The sequence below is a fragment of the Mustela nivalis genome (genome assembly GCF_964662115.1).
Source record: "Mustela nivalis genome assembly, chromosome: 12".
Classification (NCBI taxonomy): Eukaryota; Metazoa; Chordata; class Mammalia; order Carnivora; family Mustelidae; genus Mustela; species Mustela nivalis.
This window is the reverse complement of record NC_139031.1, coordinates 44313029-44328565: the sequence shown is the minus strand read 5'-3', so window position 1 is coordinate 44328565 and position 15537 is coordinate 44313029. Positions and strand designations below refer to the sequence as shown.

Genomic DNA, 15537 nt, shown 5'->3' with positions numbered 1-15537 from the left:
CTTCCAGCAGCTGGGACTTTCAGAGCACACAGTGCCCACCCGCCACTGCGCTGACCCCCAGCCTTGCATCCCCATCCAGTACCTTCGGGCATGCAGGTGGACTTCGGTGACCGCAGCCCCCCACCCCCAGTGGGCCTCCTGCTCCCAGAGAATCCCAGGCTGCTTCCTGGGCGCTTCATCCCTGCTCCAGGGTGGCTGTAATGTGTGCCACAGGTGGGCCAAAGGGCGGCCCATAGGCGCTGGTATCGTCATCCGTGGATGGCCCGCACACAGGAGGCGTGAGACCTGCACGCTCATCCTGGCCCTGCCCTTGGCGCATGCAGAATTTAGAGCTGCCTTTCCCCTTGCTGAGCCTCAGTTTGCCTCCTGTAAAATGGGGAGAAGCCAACACTCACGTGTAGGACTGAGGAGGGGCCTGCGGAAGGTGGAAGGAGAGAACCAGAGAGGGCCCCTCCCTCCCAGGCTTGGCTCCGCCCCCCCCCGCCCCCCGCCGTGTGCCGCCTGGCTGCTCTTCCCCTCCACCCGCCCCAGGCTGGCAGGAGCTCCAGGCTGTGGGAGTCCAGTTGCTTGTACAGCTAAACGGCTGCTGTGGGGTCTCTGATAGGGCACAGGCTGGACCATGGGGCTCTGCAGAGTGGCCTCTTCCCCTCCCCTCCCCCCATCTTTCCCCTTTAGCTTCTTGCCTCTGGTTCCAGTCTTATCTCCTCTTTTTCCAGTTTGTCTCCTCACCCTCTGTGCTCCCTGCCTATCTCTCCCTCTCAGCCTGGCCTGAGATCTCTCTTTCACTTCCACTGTTGTGGGCATTCTGCTTCCCTTTTCCTCTTTCATTCTGTCCGTCCGTCTTCTGCTGTCTGTCTGTCTTCTCTCTTCCCTTCTCAGGCGGTGTCTCTGTCTCTCTCTTTCTCTTGGGCCTTCTCTCCTTCTCTCCTCTTGCCCTCCCGTCTCCAGGCTAGCCTGCCATGTCTGCCCTCACCCCTGGGGTCTGCCAGCATGCAGCTTCGGAGAGAAAAAAAGCCTAAACGGACCCCACTTTCTCCATCTGCCCTGAAATTAGTTCAAATTGCTCCAGAAGCATGAGGCCTCCCAGAGCGGGTACTTTCCACGTCCTTGCCTATCTCGGGCCTGCCCTTGACCACAGAGTACAGGGTGGGCCACAGATGAGCTCTCGGTGCCTCCTGATGTCTGTGGGCCTCCATTAGCTGGGCCTGGCCTGTGGTGCTGGGGCCCTGGGACACCCCTAAAGTGACATCCAGCAGCCAGGCCTGGGGCTGAGGTGCAGGAGGCCCAGAATGGCCCCGGGGACCCCTGGGCCCCTGTCTCTAGACTGACCCCACTGGGGGGCAGGATGGGGATGCCAGGCAAGCAGGATTCATGGCGCCCCGCCTCCAGGGAAGGCAACGTCCACCTGCTGAGTCCAGCCCACCCACCCACCCCGCCCCATCCAGAGCTCCTGCCTCTGCCCATGGGCACCCCCTGAGCTTTGCACGTAGGGCGGGGACACCTGAATTTCTCTGGCCCCCTGAGTGGGGCCAGCTTGGAGGAATTTCCCAAAGCCTATTAGAGCTGTGGCTGCCTCCTGCCTGCCTCCTGGAGCTGGGCAGGGCTGAGGGCGGAGGGAGAGAGGGAGGGAGGGGGGAGAGGAGGGAGGGAAAAAAGTTGGCAGGCCGACAGCAGAGCTGTGTCTGCATCCATCGCTGAGAGGAGGCCCGTGCAGTATGGGGCGGGCCAGGAGCAAAGAGAGGCCTTCCTCCCTTTGTGCTCCCCCCTCCTCTCCTCCCCCCACAACCACTCGGGGCCCTATAAATAGGCCCAGCCCGGGCTGTGGCTCAGCTCTCAGAGGGAGTCGAGCACCAGGCAGCGGTATCCAGCCAAGCCCCCTGCCAGCATGGCCAGCGAGTTCAAGAAGAAGCTCTTCTGGAGGGCCGTGGTGGCCGAGTTCCTGGCCATGACCCTCTTCGTCTTCATCAGCATCGGTTCAGCTCTCGGCTTCAACTACCCGCTGAGGAACAACCAGACAGCAGGTGCGCCCCAGGATAACGTGAAGGTGTCCCTGGCCTTCGGGCTGAGCATCGCCACACTGGCCCAGAGTGTGGGCCACATTAGTGGTGCCCACCTCAACCCGGCCGTCACGTTGGGGCTGCTGCTCAGCTGTCAGATCAGCATCCTCCGGGCTGTCATGTACATTATCGCGCAGTGCGTGGGTGCCATCGTGGCCACCGCCATCCTCTCGGGCGTCACCTCCTCCCTGCCGGACAATTCACTCGGCCGAAATGAGGTAAGCGGGATGGCCCCAAGCACTTGGGGCTCTGGCGGGGAGCAGAGACGGTTGGGGTTTCATTCTCCACCCATCGTGCAGATGGGGACACTGAGGAGCAGAGAGGATATTAGGTGGCTGGCGGTCATGTGGACTCGGGGCTGGAGCTCAGCTACATCTGCAGCCCAGAGCCCATTTTCTGCCAGGCACTGTGGGAGGCTGAGACCCAGACAACAGCCGTCTTGCCAATGTCCCCTGTGGGCATCTATTATAGGGACTAAGCTCTGAGGTTAGTCCCCCAAATAAGGTTGGGGCCAGCAGTTCCTCACCCCTCATCTGTAGTTTCTTGACCTCTCCTCAGCCTGCCGGGGTGGCCAACTCCCTCTTCCTACAGCCTGGACCCTGGGGAGACACTGCCCACTGTCCCAAGCCACCCTGAGCCAGAGTCCCGGCGCATCTGCTCCGGGTCAGCAAGAGTGAACAGGACCCAGGTGGGAGGCCCCACGGGTCCCCAGCCCGCCCCGCATGCACACAGGTGCCCGAACACACCGCCTTCAAGGAGAAAGCCCCCCACCCCCACTCCTTGGCCCCCAGGAATTAGACCAAGCTGGGGGTGGAAGGGGAGAGAAAACCTTCTCTGGACTGTTGGCAGGTGGCCTTCCTGGATTGCAGTGTGGGGTGGTGGCTGGGGTGGGGACATCTGGCCTCCTGTCTGTACTCTGCCACCAGCCCCGTGAGGTGTGGCACATGTATTTGTGTGTGTGAACGGTGTGTGCACGTGGATGTCGGCATGGGTCTCCGGGCTTGTGTAAGCCGCGCGTTCCCGTGTGTGCCTGCTTCTGGAAGCACGTCTGCAAGCGCTCGTGCAGTGGTGTAAGCAGGCAGGGGTGAGCATGTACCTGTGTGTGCCCTCTGCTCCTGGCTCTAGTGGGGTCTGGGCAGGGGGCACGAATGGTGAGCAGATGTTGGTGAGTTGGGGGGAGGCTGCTGTAAAGAATTCCTCCCCAGCTGCTTAGCCCTGCTAACTGGCCGTTGGCGGCAGTTTCCTGCTGTCACAGACCAGGGCTTTTCCAACCCCTCGGCCAAGTGCAAACTCAGACCAGGCTTGGGCCACAGCAGGGGGAAATTTGGCCTGAGAGAGGCTGAGGAAGGCTTCCCAGGGAAGGGGAGAGACGAAGGAGCACCAAGGAGGAATCGGATCTACAGAAAGGAGGCCGGCTGGGGCAGGACAGGGGGCGGGTGTATGGACACCGAGGGAGGTGGCCAAGGGCTCCTCAGAGACGGTGGCAGGCGATTATAGCAATTGTTCCCTTACTTCCCAGCCAAAGTTCAGAGCCTGGCGCTGCGGCTGGGGGGAGGCTTGGTAAGGTCTGGTGCAGAGGGCAGCTGGCACGGCCTTGCCGCGGGGGGATTAGCACTTCTGGTGTCACAGTGACACCTTGCCCGGCCCCCTTGCAGAGCCAACTGCTGTTCGGCCCAAGATTGAAGATTAGCCTGCAGGCTGGAGTTTAGACTTTAGTCGGGAAAGATGTGGCCGAGGTGGGTGGAAGGGACCGGAGCTCTGACAGGCCGCGCAGCTCCAAGCCTCAGTCTCTACGGAAGGGCAGAGCCTGGTGCCCGAGGGGGTGGTCCCTGGGTAGGGTCAGGTTCACAGTGGGGTGTGATGGTGGGAGGTGGGGGGAAGGAGGTCCTCATAAGGGGAGGGGTTGAATCTCTGCAGACCTGCCCTATCTTGACCTACCTTCTCGAGGGACAGGCGGGACAGGCATCTGTTGGCCAACTTTGTGCTCTGATGTAGGCATCTTAGGTAGAGGCAGGGAGGGCGGCCGCCTGCTATGGTGTCGTGATCTGGCTGCACCCTGTTCCAGTGTCTTTTCCCTTCTCTGGCCTCTAATTTCCAGAATTACCTGGATGCCTGTGCTGGGCAGGTTGCTGATGGAGGAGAAAAAGGGACTGGCTCAGGCTGGGGTCAAGCCGGGTCTGGGAGGCACGCACACCAGGTTCAAGTCCTGTCTGCAGCTAACTTGTCGAGTTGCCCTAGAGCTGAGGACCCTGAGACTCCAAGAGGGAACCTAGGTCTCTAGATATTTCTTGGCCCTGCCTGGACTACCAGCAAGCTTACATTGTAGACTTGAGTTTATTATCACTGTTCCCAGGAGGGTCTGGCTAAGACGAGTCCAAGAGGGGGGCACGCCGAACATAGGGGTACTGAGTGTTGGGGTGGGATGCAGGAACTGTCCTGTCTACACCGTGGAAGTTGGGGGTTCAGAAGTACAAGTGCTGGGCCTAGAAACAAAGCATCTCGCCCAAGGACTCCTACAGATCCTGAACCTGGAATCTGAAGGGATCTGAAGGCAGCTGGCAGGTGGTCCCAATGCCTCAAGAGGGGCAGAGAGCCATCTATGCAGCGAGTGACACACTCTTTCCTCTAGGCTCTGAGGGAGGCTCCCACAGCCCCTTGGGCCCTGGACCCCACCCTGGCCCAAACCGAGGTGGAGCCCTTTGTTGGCATGGAGATTCCTAAGGAAAATAGGGAAAGAAGCGGCAGGAAGTGGTTGGGGTGAGTCAGGGGGTGTCCCCAGGGGCATAGTGGGGACAACTTTCTTCTCACTGAGTCAGGGCTTAGGATACGCCCTGGAGAGACCATGGGCCTCTGTCCCGCCTATAGGATCCTGGCTGGTTCTTAGAGCCAAACCCTAATTTCGGCCCAAAATGAGAGTGTTAGAGTCAGGGGTTGATGGCCTTATCTGGCCCTGCCCTACCCAGACACTACCATTCTTCATGCCAGCGGTCTCGCCTGTGTGGCCTTAGTTTCCATCTGTGAAATAGAGACACAGGGCGTGTCCAGGCTCTGCGAAATGAAAGATGCTCCCGAACCTCGGTGTCCTGACTGTTTGCCGGCTCTTTTTTTATTCTTCCCCTCCCTAGCTCATTCACCCATGCTCCCCGCAAACTGGACTGGGACTGCTGGCAGCCAGACGGGCACTGAGTCAGCCAGCTCCCTACCCTGGGCGACCAAGGCCCCTGGTGGGCGAGATAAGCCCTTCGCACAGCACAGCGGCCTGTGATACCGGGCAGGAGGCAGGTGTGATAAGATGTGTCTGGGCGGCAAGGGAATTTCAGCCTCTGAGCCTTGGGGAGGGCCAGGAAGGCTTCAAGGAGGAAGTGCCATGGGACCCTGAATGTGGAGACAGGGAAAGGGCTTCCAGGCAGAGAAAGGGCATGAGCACAGGCAAGGTGGCAGTGGGAGGCCAGAGCCGGGGGGTTGCAGGGTGGGGTTGGTGGGAGGCTGGGGCTCTGGAGGGTGGATGGTCAGGATTGAGGTTAGTGTCTGCCTGTGTCTGAGAAGGGACTGGAGCCCTGGGATTTTAGCCCCCGAGGGGCTCAGGCAGGGCAAACCTTTCCTCTTTGTGGTCTTTCTCTCAGCCCTGCTGATTCTGGGCCTGACTGCCGGGGGACTGCCTCTGTCTGCTCCATCCAGGGCCTGATCTCAGCCCTAAACTCTCACCTTCCCCAGTTTCCTGGGCTCAGTTTCCCTAAGCACAGAGTGAAAGGGTTGTCCCTTCCCTGTTAACCGCCCTCGCCCGCACTGGCCACGAGTCCTTCCAGGGTTGAGGGTCCCTCCACCTTCTTCAGAGTTGGGGGTGGTTTGGGGAAAGGGAAGCCAGTTTTCAGATGGACGTGCTTGGAGAGGAGGCTGGGGGCTGGGTGGAGGTGCCCTAGCTGGGACCTATAATTACCGGTTTCAGCCGGAACCAGATGAGGGGGAGGGCGAAGAGAGGCGGGAGCGTTGTGGTGACTTCCCTCACCACGGAAAATTCTGAGGCGGTTTTCCCTGTGAGGGGCCTTGGAGTAGCCCTGCCAGGCCCATGCTGCCCACCCCAAAGCCTGGCCTTACCCAGGGCTCACTCTGGCAACGTCTTGTCTGAAAGGGGCGAGGCCGTGAGAGGGGACATAGCCTGCGGGAGCAGCCCAGTCTGTGAGGACTCGCCTTCCCTCCTGGCCCCCAGGTCACGGCCTCCTTCTCATGTCTTGAGCCCTTACTTCATCGCAGACCAATTCCACGGAGTGCCCCACAACCTGAGCTCAGCCACGGAGTGCTCCCCACTTTCTCTAGGGCCCCACCTAGTGGGGGTTCCTCCAGCACCAGGGCTTTCCCCAGGCTGGACGGACATGTCCCACATCATCCACCCCATAGGGACTGGCTCAGGAAGGCTTTCCCTAAGAGCCCCTCGTTCTTGCTGGCAGAGCCTCCCTGGGAGTGGGGAAGTGGGGGGAGTGGGAGGGGCATGGTCCCTGCCCTCTGGAAGCTCCAGTGGGTCTGGGGCCTCCTGAATAGCTGGGGCTGAGTCAACATGCCTGCAGGTGTGGGCAGGAAAAGGTCATGGTCAATGTCCCCTCAGCCAGGGCGTTTCCCCAGGAACTGGGGAGCTCCTTGATCTCCCATTGGTGGCTTACAGGGCTAAGTGAAGGGCCATCTTCATGTTACCAAGGAGCTGCACTCCAGTGGCGTTAAGAACCCCAACTCAATAGATGGTAGAAAAGACTGGAAAATGCCCTATTTCCAGCAGCAGCTCCTATCAGGGCCTGAAATCCTACCACTGGGACCATAGAGAGGCGGATACAATTGGGATGGGGCTGCCCATGAGTCCATAAGGCCCCCATAAGTCCATAAGGGCTTGCGAGTCGAATCTGCCTGCTTCTGGCTGCTCTGGGAAGGAGATCCTGGAACAGGCTTTGTCCCTGTTGAGATCCCAGTCCAGATGGCTCTGTGGGCATCCTGCACTGACGATCCTGACCAGAAGGGTGACTGCAGGTCCTGGGGACAGGGGTTCCATGTCAGGCCTGAAGGCATCCTGGGGCTAACATCTGGGCCAGTGCCTCCATTTTATTGATCAGGAAAGTGAGGCCAAAGAGGCATTGAGATTGTTGGGTTGTTTAGCTGATCAGGGCAGGGCAAGAGCGGGCCCCCAGCTTGCCTCCTGGCCCTTTGTTCTTTCTGCTGCTCTAAAGTGCACATACACACACGTCACTGACACACACACACACACACACACACACACACACAGCACGGGGGAGGGGAGGCACACACAGGTGGGTGTAGAGCACATTTACGAGCCTGGGCAGTCCCACTCAGGCCCTGGGATCCCAGGAGGGTGGGATAAGTGCTTCTCAATGAGTCTCTTCCTTTCCCCGGCAGGAGGGTGGGGACTGCCCTGGAGTAAGGAAAAGAAGGAGGGAGGGAAGGAGGAAGCCATTGTTTTGTGTATTGTTTCTTGTCAGGAAGATGAAATGGCTTCTGGGAGCAAATAAGGACGCTCTGAAATCCACTGCTCACTCTGTCCCTCACGGGGGCCCCCTTCCCTTCTCGACCCCTGTCCCTAGCTAGTGGTGGCACTTCTGCTGCCAAGGGACAGGATGGCACCCTCAAAAGTTCCACCAGAGGCCCAGCACGGTCATGCAGGGCCATGTGCCACAGAGAGACCCCCAGACACACAGAGCTCCCCCGTGGCAAGAGATGGCTCGGGTGTGATCGAGGCTCTCAGAGACAGCTAGGACACCCGGGCTAACACATGGCCAGCTGGTCTGCGTGTCCACATGGGGGCTGAAAGCGAGGGGATATTCTCAAATTTGGGGTGCAGGGCTTTATGCATTTTCCCGAAATCAAGCTTGTTAATTGTGAGGCTCAAATCCTTCCCATTGCTGCTATTTATAGTGTCTGACTGCTTTAGTCTATCTATTTCTGAGAGAGGGCTGGTAAACTCTTCCACTCTGGTGGCTGAGTGACCAAATTCACCTGACAGAACTCTAGGCTATCTTGTTTGGCGCCTACAGGTTTCGAATTTATGTCGCTCTTTGATAGACTTGTCATTCAATTATGATGTAATAGGCCTCTTAATATCTAATGAAAAAGAAAAAGAAAGAGTCACACCCAGACACATACGGTCACCCCTAGATCCTGCAGACACCAGCCTATAAAGAGACACAGAGGCACACAAAGCGTTGTTTACCTGGAGGGACATGCACACAGGAATACCCACCAAGGAGTGACACAAGGGACCCACTGAGGTCCCCCTGACTGTGAGTGCTGAGTCCTGGAGGCAGTGGGCAAATAGGGCAGGCCTCGAAGTCTCCCCTCCCGTTTTTCGAGACTGGATGCTCAGCCAGGCCCGTTTAGGAACCTGCTGTTTTCCGAGGATGAGTCACCAGGGCGTCCAGGTCAAGTTGGGGCCCTGGGCCTAGGCAGCGACCTTGGTCATTCTGTCCATGGGCAGCAGGGATGGGTTGAGGCCCGCTGTCTAGAGAGCTCAGTCCCATATGCTCTCCCTGTCCCGCCGTCCCAGGGCCTGGGTCACACTGACCGCTTTAGACCCATCTTCCACCTGCTCCTCGGTCCAAGCTGGAAACAGTCAGGTCCCTTGGCTGGACCTGTAGATAGTCAGGATCCTTGGCTGGGATGAGGTGGCTTTGCTATCTCCTCCCGGGGTCTCAGCCCCCTCATCCATTACCTCACAGAGGCTTGTGCAGGCCTCCCCTTAAGACCCACGAAAACTAATGACTGGCCTGTGGTGCCCCAGCCAAAAAGCAGGTAAATCAGCCCTAAATCCAGAGAGCTTCCCTGGAGCCAGGCTGCCTCTAGAGAGGGTGGGAGTTCTAGAGAATTAGCATTCTCTGCTTCTTCTTTCACTATACGGCAAGTGTCTCCTCTGAGGTCCAGGCAGTAAGAAGAGGTCTCCCCACTCCGTTCTCACCAAGCTCCCAGGCCAGGGGTTTGAGGCACCCACAGAGGAGGCTGGAAGGTTACTTCCCAGCAAGAGTTACAGGCGGTTCAGTGAGAGCCTGATGGTGCAGCTGCAGAAGGTAATTCCAGCCAGGGTCTATGGGAAACTTCTTGGAGTCTGTGGGGTCTGAACTGGGCCTTGAGGGAACTTACCTGGATTTGATGTGAAAATGGAGAGCTTGCTTCTTTCTGATGCTTCAGATTCAATGTGGTCCTTATTCTATTGTTCAAACTTGTATTCATAAAACTTTTTTCTTTCTTTTTTTTTTTTTTGAAGGGGACTTAATCAGTGGCATGTAAGACTAAGCTCGGCAAAACTCCCTGGGAACGTGCGAACATTTTTTTTTTTTCAATACCAAGTGACCACAACTGAGATCAGCCCTATTTAAGCAATTGTTTCTGATTTAATGGGTTGTAAACAATAACATTATTTTGAGTTTTTACCTGCTTTCTTCTGGACATCCACTTTCAGCAGACCTTTAACTATCCCTCCCTTTCAGTACTGAATTATCAAGTTTTGCCCAATGTAAGTCATACAAGTGTGTTGGTGGTCAAAGGAGAAGTGTTCAGCAGACACTGAAGCAATCAGGGGAGGCTTCCTGGTGGTGCTGGTTGAGATGGCTATTGCGAGAAGAAGTTCATCAACCCATGCGGTTTGAGCTAAAGCTCTGGGTGGTCAGGAAAGGGGGTATAACGCAGAGTTCCTAGGGCAGGTGGCCACCCCCTCCCTTTCCCGTAGACTCAGAGAGCTGGGCATGGCCCTGGGCCCTTGGCGCTGCTCACTTTGCATGAGTACCTGTGCCTTTGGGCTGAGCAGGGGCTGGGGTACTCAGACCTGGTTAAGAATTGGGGGAGGAGATGAGCTTGCCCAGGCCACGACTGTGAGAGGATGGGGAATGGGGGAGGCTAGGAGGCAGGAGCCACTTAGAATGATGGCTCCATCAATCAGCGTGCCAGCCCTGGTTTCCGGACTCCTGCCAGCTAATAATTAGGCTGAGCCTGGAGAGCCAAGGAGAGAGCAGGAAGAGGAGCCTTGGGCTTCCTGAAGACTGTCAGGAGGGCAGCAGCAGGCGTGAGTGGGGATAGGCATTTCTGCAAGTCGGCCCCGTCTCATGGGCCTCACCTCCATGGAGCTCGTTATGGCTCCTGGCAGGCCTCACTCTTGTCTTCACAAGCCTATGCAGGGCCCTTCCCCTTCCCCCTGTCCCTCAGTCCAGCAGATAAGGTGAGAAAGAATAAGAACAAACCCACAGCTGTCCCGGTCCCTCCTGCCTCTGCAGCCCTTCCCAAATGCCCCGAGACCCTCCCCACCCCATTGCCTTGGAAACTCCAGCCACTCTGGAAAGTGGGCAGGGAAAGCTATTTTACAGATAGGGAAACTGAGGATCAGACTGGAGGAAGGCCATGGCCATGGCACCAGCAAGGGGGAGGGTCCCGACCTGAACACAGGGCTCTGCCTCTACCACCCAACCTAGGGATGGTAAGAAAACTGGGCATTGCCCAGAGGTCTGGCTGGCCTGAGGGGTCACAGTTCTGGGGTCTGCCAGGAAAAGCCTAGAGCTGGGGCTGCAGCCCAGGGGAGGGGATGTGAGTCACTTTCCCTGTGACCCAGGACTGCAGACAAAGGCGGGAAGAGAATTGTTCTTGTAAGATGGCCTCAGGGTGGGGCTGAGAACACTCGGGGATTGGGGGGATGGAGGAGAGCCCCCCACCTAGGGTTTTATAAAATGCCCCTTGGCTTTAGAGGACCACCCCCTCTCCCTTCGTCTCCAGGACGAGACTTCAAGTTCAGGCTTATTTGGACACACCAGCTCTACCTGGAGGAAGCCGACTGCATGGCCACATCTGGGTGTCTCTGGCAGTAGGCCTTTGTCCATGCGGCTCAGCTCCTCTGTGTGGGTGCACCTGGCCCCTGGGACCCCCACAAAGGGGAGGGTGTGGGGGCTCCCTGGGGAGGGGTCTTCCTGGTGCAGCTGCGGGGGGAGGGCTCTGATGACCTCATGGCAGCTCCCATTCCCTCTTTTTCCATGAGTCATGTTTCTAAAAGCGGCCCAAGAGCAAGTGGCAGCCAGACGGTGGTGGCGGGGCCTATGCGGCCAGGGAGATGGGGGGGGGGGGGCTGGTCCAGGAGGGAGGGGAAAACAGGGAAGGCAGAGAAGAAAAGGAAGAGACAGACAAGGTGGGGTAGGAGACAGAGGGTGGGGCAGCAAGGGAGACAGCCTCAAGGAGAGAAACTAAGGGAGCGGGGCTAGTTGACCAACGAAGACCCTCCCCAGCTTTGGGAGTTTTAGACGCAGCAGGGAATGGGGTGGAATGTTCTGGAATTGTGGGGTGTGAAGCCATGTGTCCAGGTGGACCCTCCCACATGTGGGGCTTGCCCCTCCCCTCGGGTACTCCGGTCCCCCAGGATGCCCTCGCTGGCTGGAGCCAGAGGCAGAGGCCCCACTTCCTCCCAGGCTTCTCCAGCCTCCAGGGAGAGCACAGAGGGTGGAGGCAGGTACCAGGGGCTGGGCTGGCAACTCCTCAATGCGATGAAAGGAACAAAGCCTGGTGTCCACTACCCATGCTGTGTGCTGGGGTGGGGACTGGCCCCCCTCCACTGGGCCCAGCAGGGGGGCTTGTGATGGGCTGTAAGGACACAGAGGTGCATGGGCCCGGGGTGGGCAGGCTCTAGGACACAGTCCCCACCTTGCCTGCTCAACGAACCTTGTTGTCCCTCTTCCCGACAGCTGGCCCCTGGTGTGAACTCTGGTCAGGGCTTGGGCATCGAGATCATTGGCACCCTGCAGCTCGTGCTGTGCGTGCTCGCCACCACGGATAGGAGGCGCCGGGACCTCGGGGGTTCGGGACCTCTTGCCATTGGCCTCTCCGTGGCCCTGGGACACCTGCTGGCGGTGAGTGTGGGGCCTCCCCAGCTGGGAATGGGGAGAACAGGGCCAGGCAGGGCGGTTGGGGTACCCTGTCATGGGTAGGACACTGGGGCCAGGTTCTTGCTCTGAGAGGGCAGCATGGGGACCTCCTGACCATCTTTCTGGGTCAGCGTGCCCCTGTTTTTCTGGGTCTGATTGTCACCTCCCTGTTCTCTCTCTGTGTGTCACGATGTCCCCTCTCCCCCTGTCTCTACTTCTTTGGATCTCCCCCTTCTGCCTCCTACCCTGCCCCTCTCAGATCGACTACACAGGCTGTGGCATCAACCCTGCCCGGTCCTTCGGCTCCTCTGTGATCACACACAACTTCAAGGACCACTGGGTAAGGGGTCGCAGGGCTATCCCCGGGGGGAGGCGGGAGGTTTTGGTGCTGAGTGACGGTCCCAGCTCCACCCTGTGGCATCCTCTCATCACGGAGGCTCTGGGAGACCGAAAGGGCCGAGGAAATCGGGAAAGCGTGGCCTGACATGGGGGTGATGGGGTGCAGCGCCCCAGCAGCATGATGAGGAGCCAGACCCAATCGTGGCCCTGCCCTTTCCCCATTCAGTGCGACACAGGCAAGCTGTCATTCTCTGAGCAGTGAAGTTGGGTGTCATGAACCCTACTTAACTCCCAGGGTGGCCTCTGGGACCGACGGCCTCACCGCCTATAGGTTGAGCGTAGCACAGTCAGCGCTCAGCAGTTGGAGCTGTTCTTCCTGTACATGTGACTGTTTCAGGCCACCATTTATCAAGCTAGACCTTCCTGTGGCCCTTCTGACACTGGGGAGGGTGGGACAGGGTTGGCCCAGTCACACCAGGCACCCCGAGCAGGGGCACATGGAGGCAAGGAAAGGCCCACTGGCAGTGTCCTGGGATAGTGGATGTCTTGGGCCTGCTCTGCGAGCCCTGGAATCAGGACATTGGGCTTCGACACTGCCTGCCTCTGAATCCAGGCATGCCGTGCGGTGGTGGTGGGGTGCCTCTCAGGGCAGATGTCCCTGGAGAGGAGGAGCCCAGGGCGTCGGTGGACAGCCCCTGAGCATGTCCGCTCTGTTCCTAGATTTTCTGGGTGGGGCCATTCATCGGGGGAGCTCTGGCCGTGCTCATCTACGACTTCATCCTGGCCCCGCGCAGCAGCGACCTCACGGACCGCGTGAAGGTGTGGACCAGCGGCCAGGTAGAGGAGTACGACCTGGATGGCGACGACATCAACTCGAGGGTGGAGATGAAGCCCAAATAGAGAGGCCCTGGCCCGGGCACCCACGTGGGGGCGGGGCAGGGGCGGGCGGAGGGCGGGGAGGGGAAAATCCTGTTACAGACATTCTGTCAAGCTGGCCAACATCACTTCCCAAAGGTCCTCCAGATCTGCGTGGTCAAGCCTGGTTCGGGACTGTTTCTATCACTTTCTTTCTCTTTCTCTGTTTCCTGGCCTCTGGGCTTCCTGGGGACCAAGATTTATCAATCACTCACTCCCTTGAAGTCATGGAGGAGGTGAAAGAGAGGGACCTACCCTGCTAAGCTGTCCCCTCGGAGTGTGATGGAAGGTGTGCCAGGAAGTCCGCCTCATCCCAGAGGTGCTCCATGGCTCGCCTGCTACAGGTCTCTTGGGCACCGCCCTGTTTGCTTTGAGTCTTTGGGCGTGGCCCTCCTTCTGGAACAGTCCCTCTGCCTCTGAGGGTGCTCCAAGGGGAAGAGATCCCAGGAGGTGTATGGTAGGGCAAGTGGCAGACTGGCTTTATTCCTATGGTTTGGCTCGACCTCCAGCCCCACCTCTGCCCCCAGACTTGCTGCGTGACCTTGTGATCGTCCATATCTTTGGGCCCCTGTGACCCCATCTGTAGAGTGGGAGGGAACAGGGACAGGGAGAGCTCTCCAGGCTCGAGGCCTCTCCATTCTGTAAGTGTAGATACTCTGTGGGTTCTAGAAGGTGTAGTATGGACCAGCAGCTTTTCCACTTGCCCTGGTTCCTTCCCAAGGGGAGAGCTATAGCACATACCTGTGCGAACACAAGGACACAAGGACATATGCATACATGGTTCAGAGCAGTAGACCAACAGACAGCTCAGGTCATGAGAAGTCCATGTCCGCGGGGGAGCAGGGCTGACCCCTATGCAGCAGGGATGGGGTCCTCTGTCACAGGAAGGTGTCAGATGGAGTGCAAAGGAGCAAGACCCATGCTCCTTCACAGGGTTTTAGTCATCCTAGCCCACCTATTGTTGCATCATCTTAATTGTCCTGTGGTTCTTCGCTTCTTCCTGCCAGTGTAGACACAGGTCACGCTTATGCAGGTGTGTGTTTATTAAAGGGAAGTTCGTTATCAGAAGCCCCAAGCCTGAGGCCAGGGGACCATGATGCGGATCAGCCCATGGAGGCACATGGCCCTTGCTAGACGCTGAGGGGGGCTTCCAAGCTCCTAGCTGAAGCTGAGGGTGGGAAGGAGCAGATTCCCCCACTTATTGCTGAACTCCTGGTTGGAGGCATTTGGGGCAGCTGGGTGACCTGCACAGGCTTGCTATGTGACCCCAAGCCACAGGCTTCCCTTCTCATTTACCTGGGGGGATAGTTGTCTTTGGCCTTATGATGTAGCTCCCAACACCACTCCAGGACCGTCTCAGAGGAGAGAGTCTGCTTTGGGAGCAGTTGTCTCCATGGTCTGTCCAATCCCACTGGGGCCAGAGCAGGTCCCCCAGCAAGCCTGTAGCCATCATGGTGAAAAAACTCAAGTGACTCCATCTGCAGATTATCTTAAAGCAGCAGGACAACCAGGGAACCCTAACTGGTCACCAACAGTAGCCATCATGGTGAAAAAACTCAAGTGACTCCATCTGCAGATTATCTTAAAGCAGCAGGACAACCAGGGAACCCTAACTGGTCACCAACACATCGTAACATCTACACACTCTCTTCTCCATCATTCCCTGGCAGGGACTTCTGGCTCATTTAACAGATAAGGAAACTGAGGTCCAAGGTCCCACAGCTGGATAATGATTAGGCCAGGCCTAGCAGCCGAGGCCATGTCTCTGGCTACTCCCTGGACCGGGAGACTGGCCCCTCTTATTCCCAGCTGCTCGGTTTCTGTCTGGGCAGGGGTCAGAAGCCAGGAGGGGCGAGGGGTGTGCTGGAGGGGAGGGGGTCAGGCCCACTTCCTGCTTGGTTCTGACTGCTGCCTGCCGGACCCCGCATCTGTCCGCTCTGCCTCTGTGTCTCTTTGGAATCGGAAGTTTATTCTATGTTAAGAAAATAAAGGAAAATGACTTATAAGGTCAACTGAGCTTCCTGTAGTTTTTCTTCTTTGGGTACTGTGTTCCTACGAAGGCTCTCGGGGTTGGAGAGGAGATGGCTGCCCACACTGCGGACCCAGTCTGAGGGGGAGTCGCTGCCTGCCTTCCTGCCCCGAGGGTCCCTGGTCTGAGTGGGTGGACACAGCCTCACCCCAGAGCTCCACCTGTGCAGAGTTCTGACCCTGTTAGGGGTCATTTTTGGTGACAGAGTACGAAAGACATGGGGGAAAGCAGGTTTGAAGTGTGACAGCCCCATCAAGACTTGGCCTCCTCAGAGGGTGGCCCAGGGAGCACCAGGGGCCACTCCTGTGTC

At 58.2% G+C, this 15537-nt stretch overlaps 1 protein-coding gene across 1 annotated transcript; it reads left to right on the top strand.

Moving 5' to 3' along the window:
* The first annotated feature begins 1701 nt into the window (after positions 1 to 1701).
* Positions 1702 to 15210, top strand: AQP1 (aquaporin 1 (Colton blood group)). The gene is made up of 4 exons (XM_082692481.1): positions 1702 to 2275; positions 11765 to 11929; positions 12204 to 12284; positions 13004 to 15210. The coding sequence occupies exons 1-4, from the start codon at positions 1886 to 1888 to the stop codon at positions 13181 to 13183; spliced, it is 816 nt and encodes a 271-aa protein (XP_082548607.1). The 5' UTR covers positions 1702 to 1885; the 3' UTR covers positions 13184 to 15210.
* The last annotated feature ends 327 nt before the right edge of the window (positions 15211 to 15537 follow it).

Coding starts and splice junctions, on each gene's coding strand:
- AQP1 (XM_082692481.1), top strand. CDS start 1,886: ATGGCCAGCGAGTTCAAGAAGAAGCTCTTCTGGAGGGCCGTGGTGGCC. Junction 2,276..11,764: donor ATTCACTCGGCCGAAATGAG/GTAAGCGGGATG, acceptor TCTTCCCGACAG/CTGGCCCCTGGTGTGAACTC. Junction 12,285..13,003: donor ACAACTTCAAGGACCACTGG/GTAAGGGGTCGC, acceptor CTCTGTTCCTAG/ATTTTCTGGGTGGGGCCATT.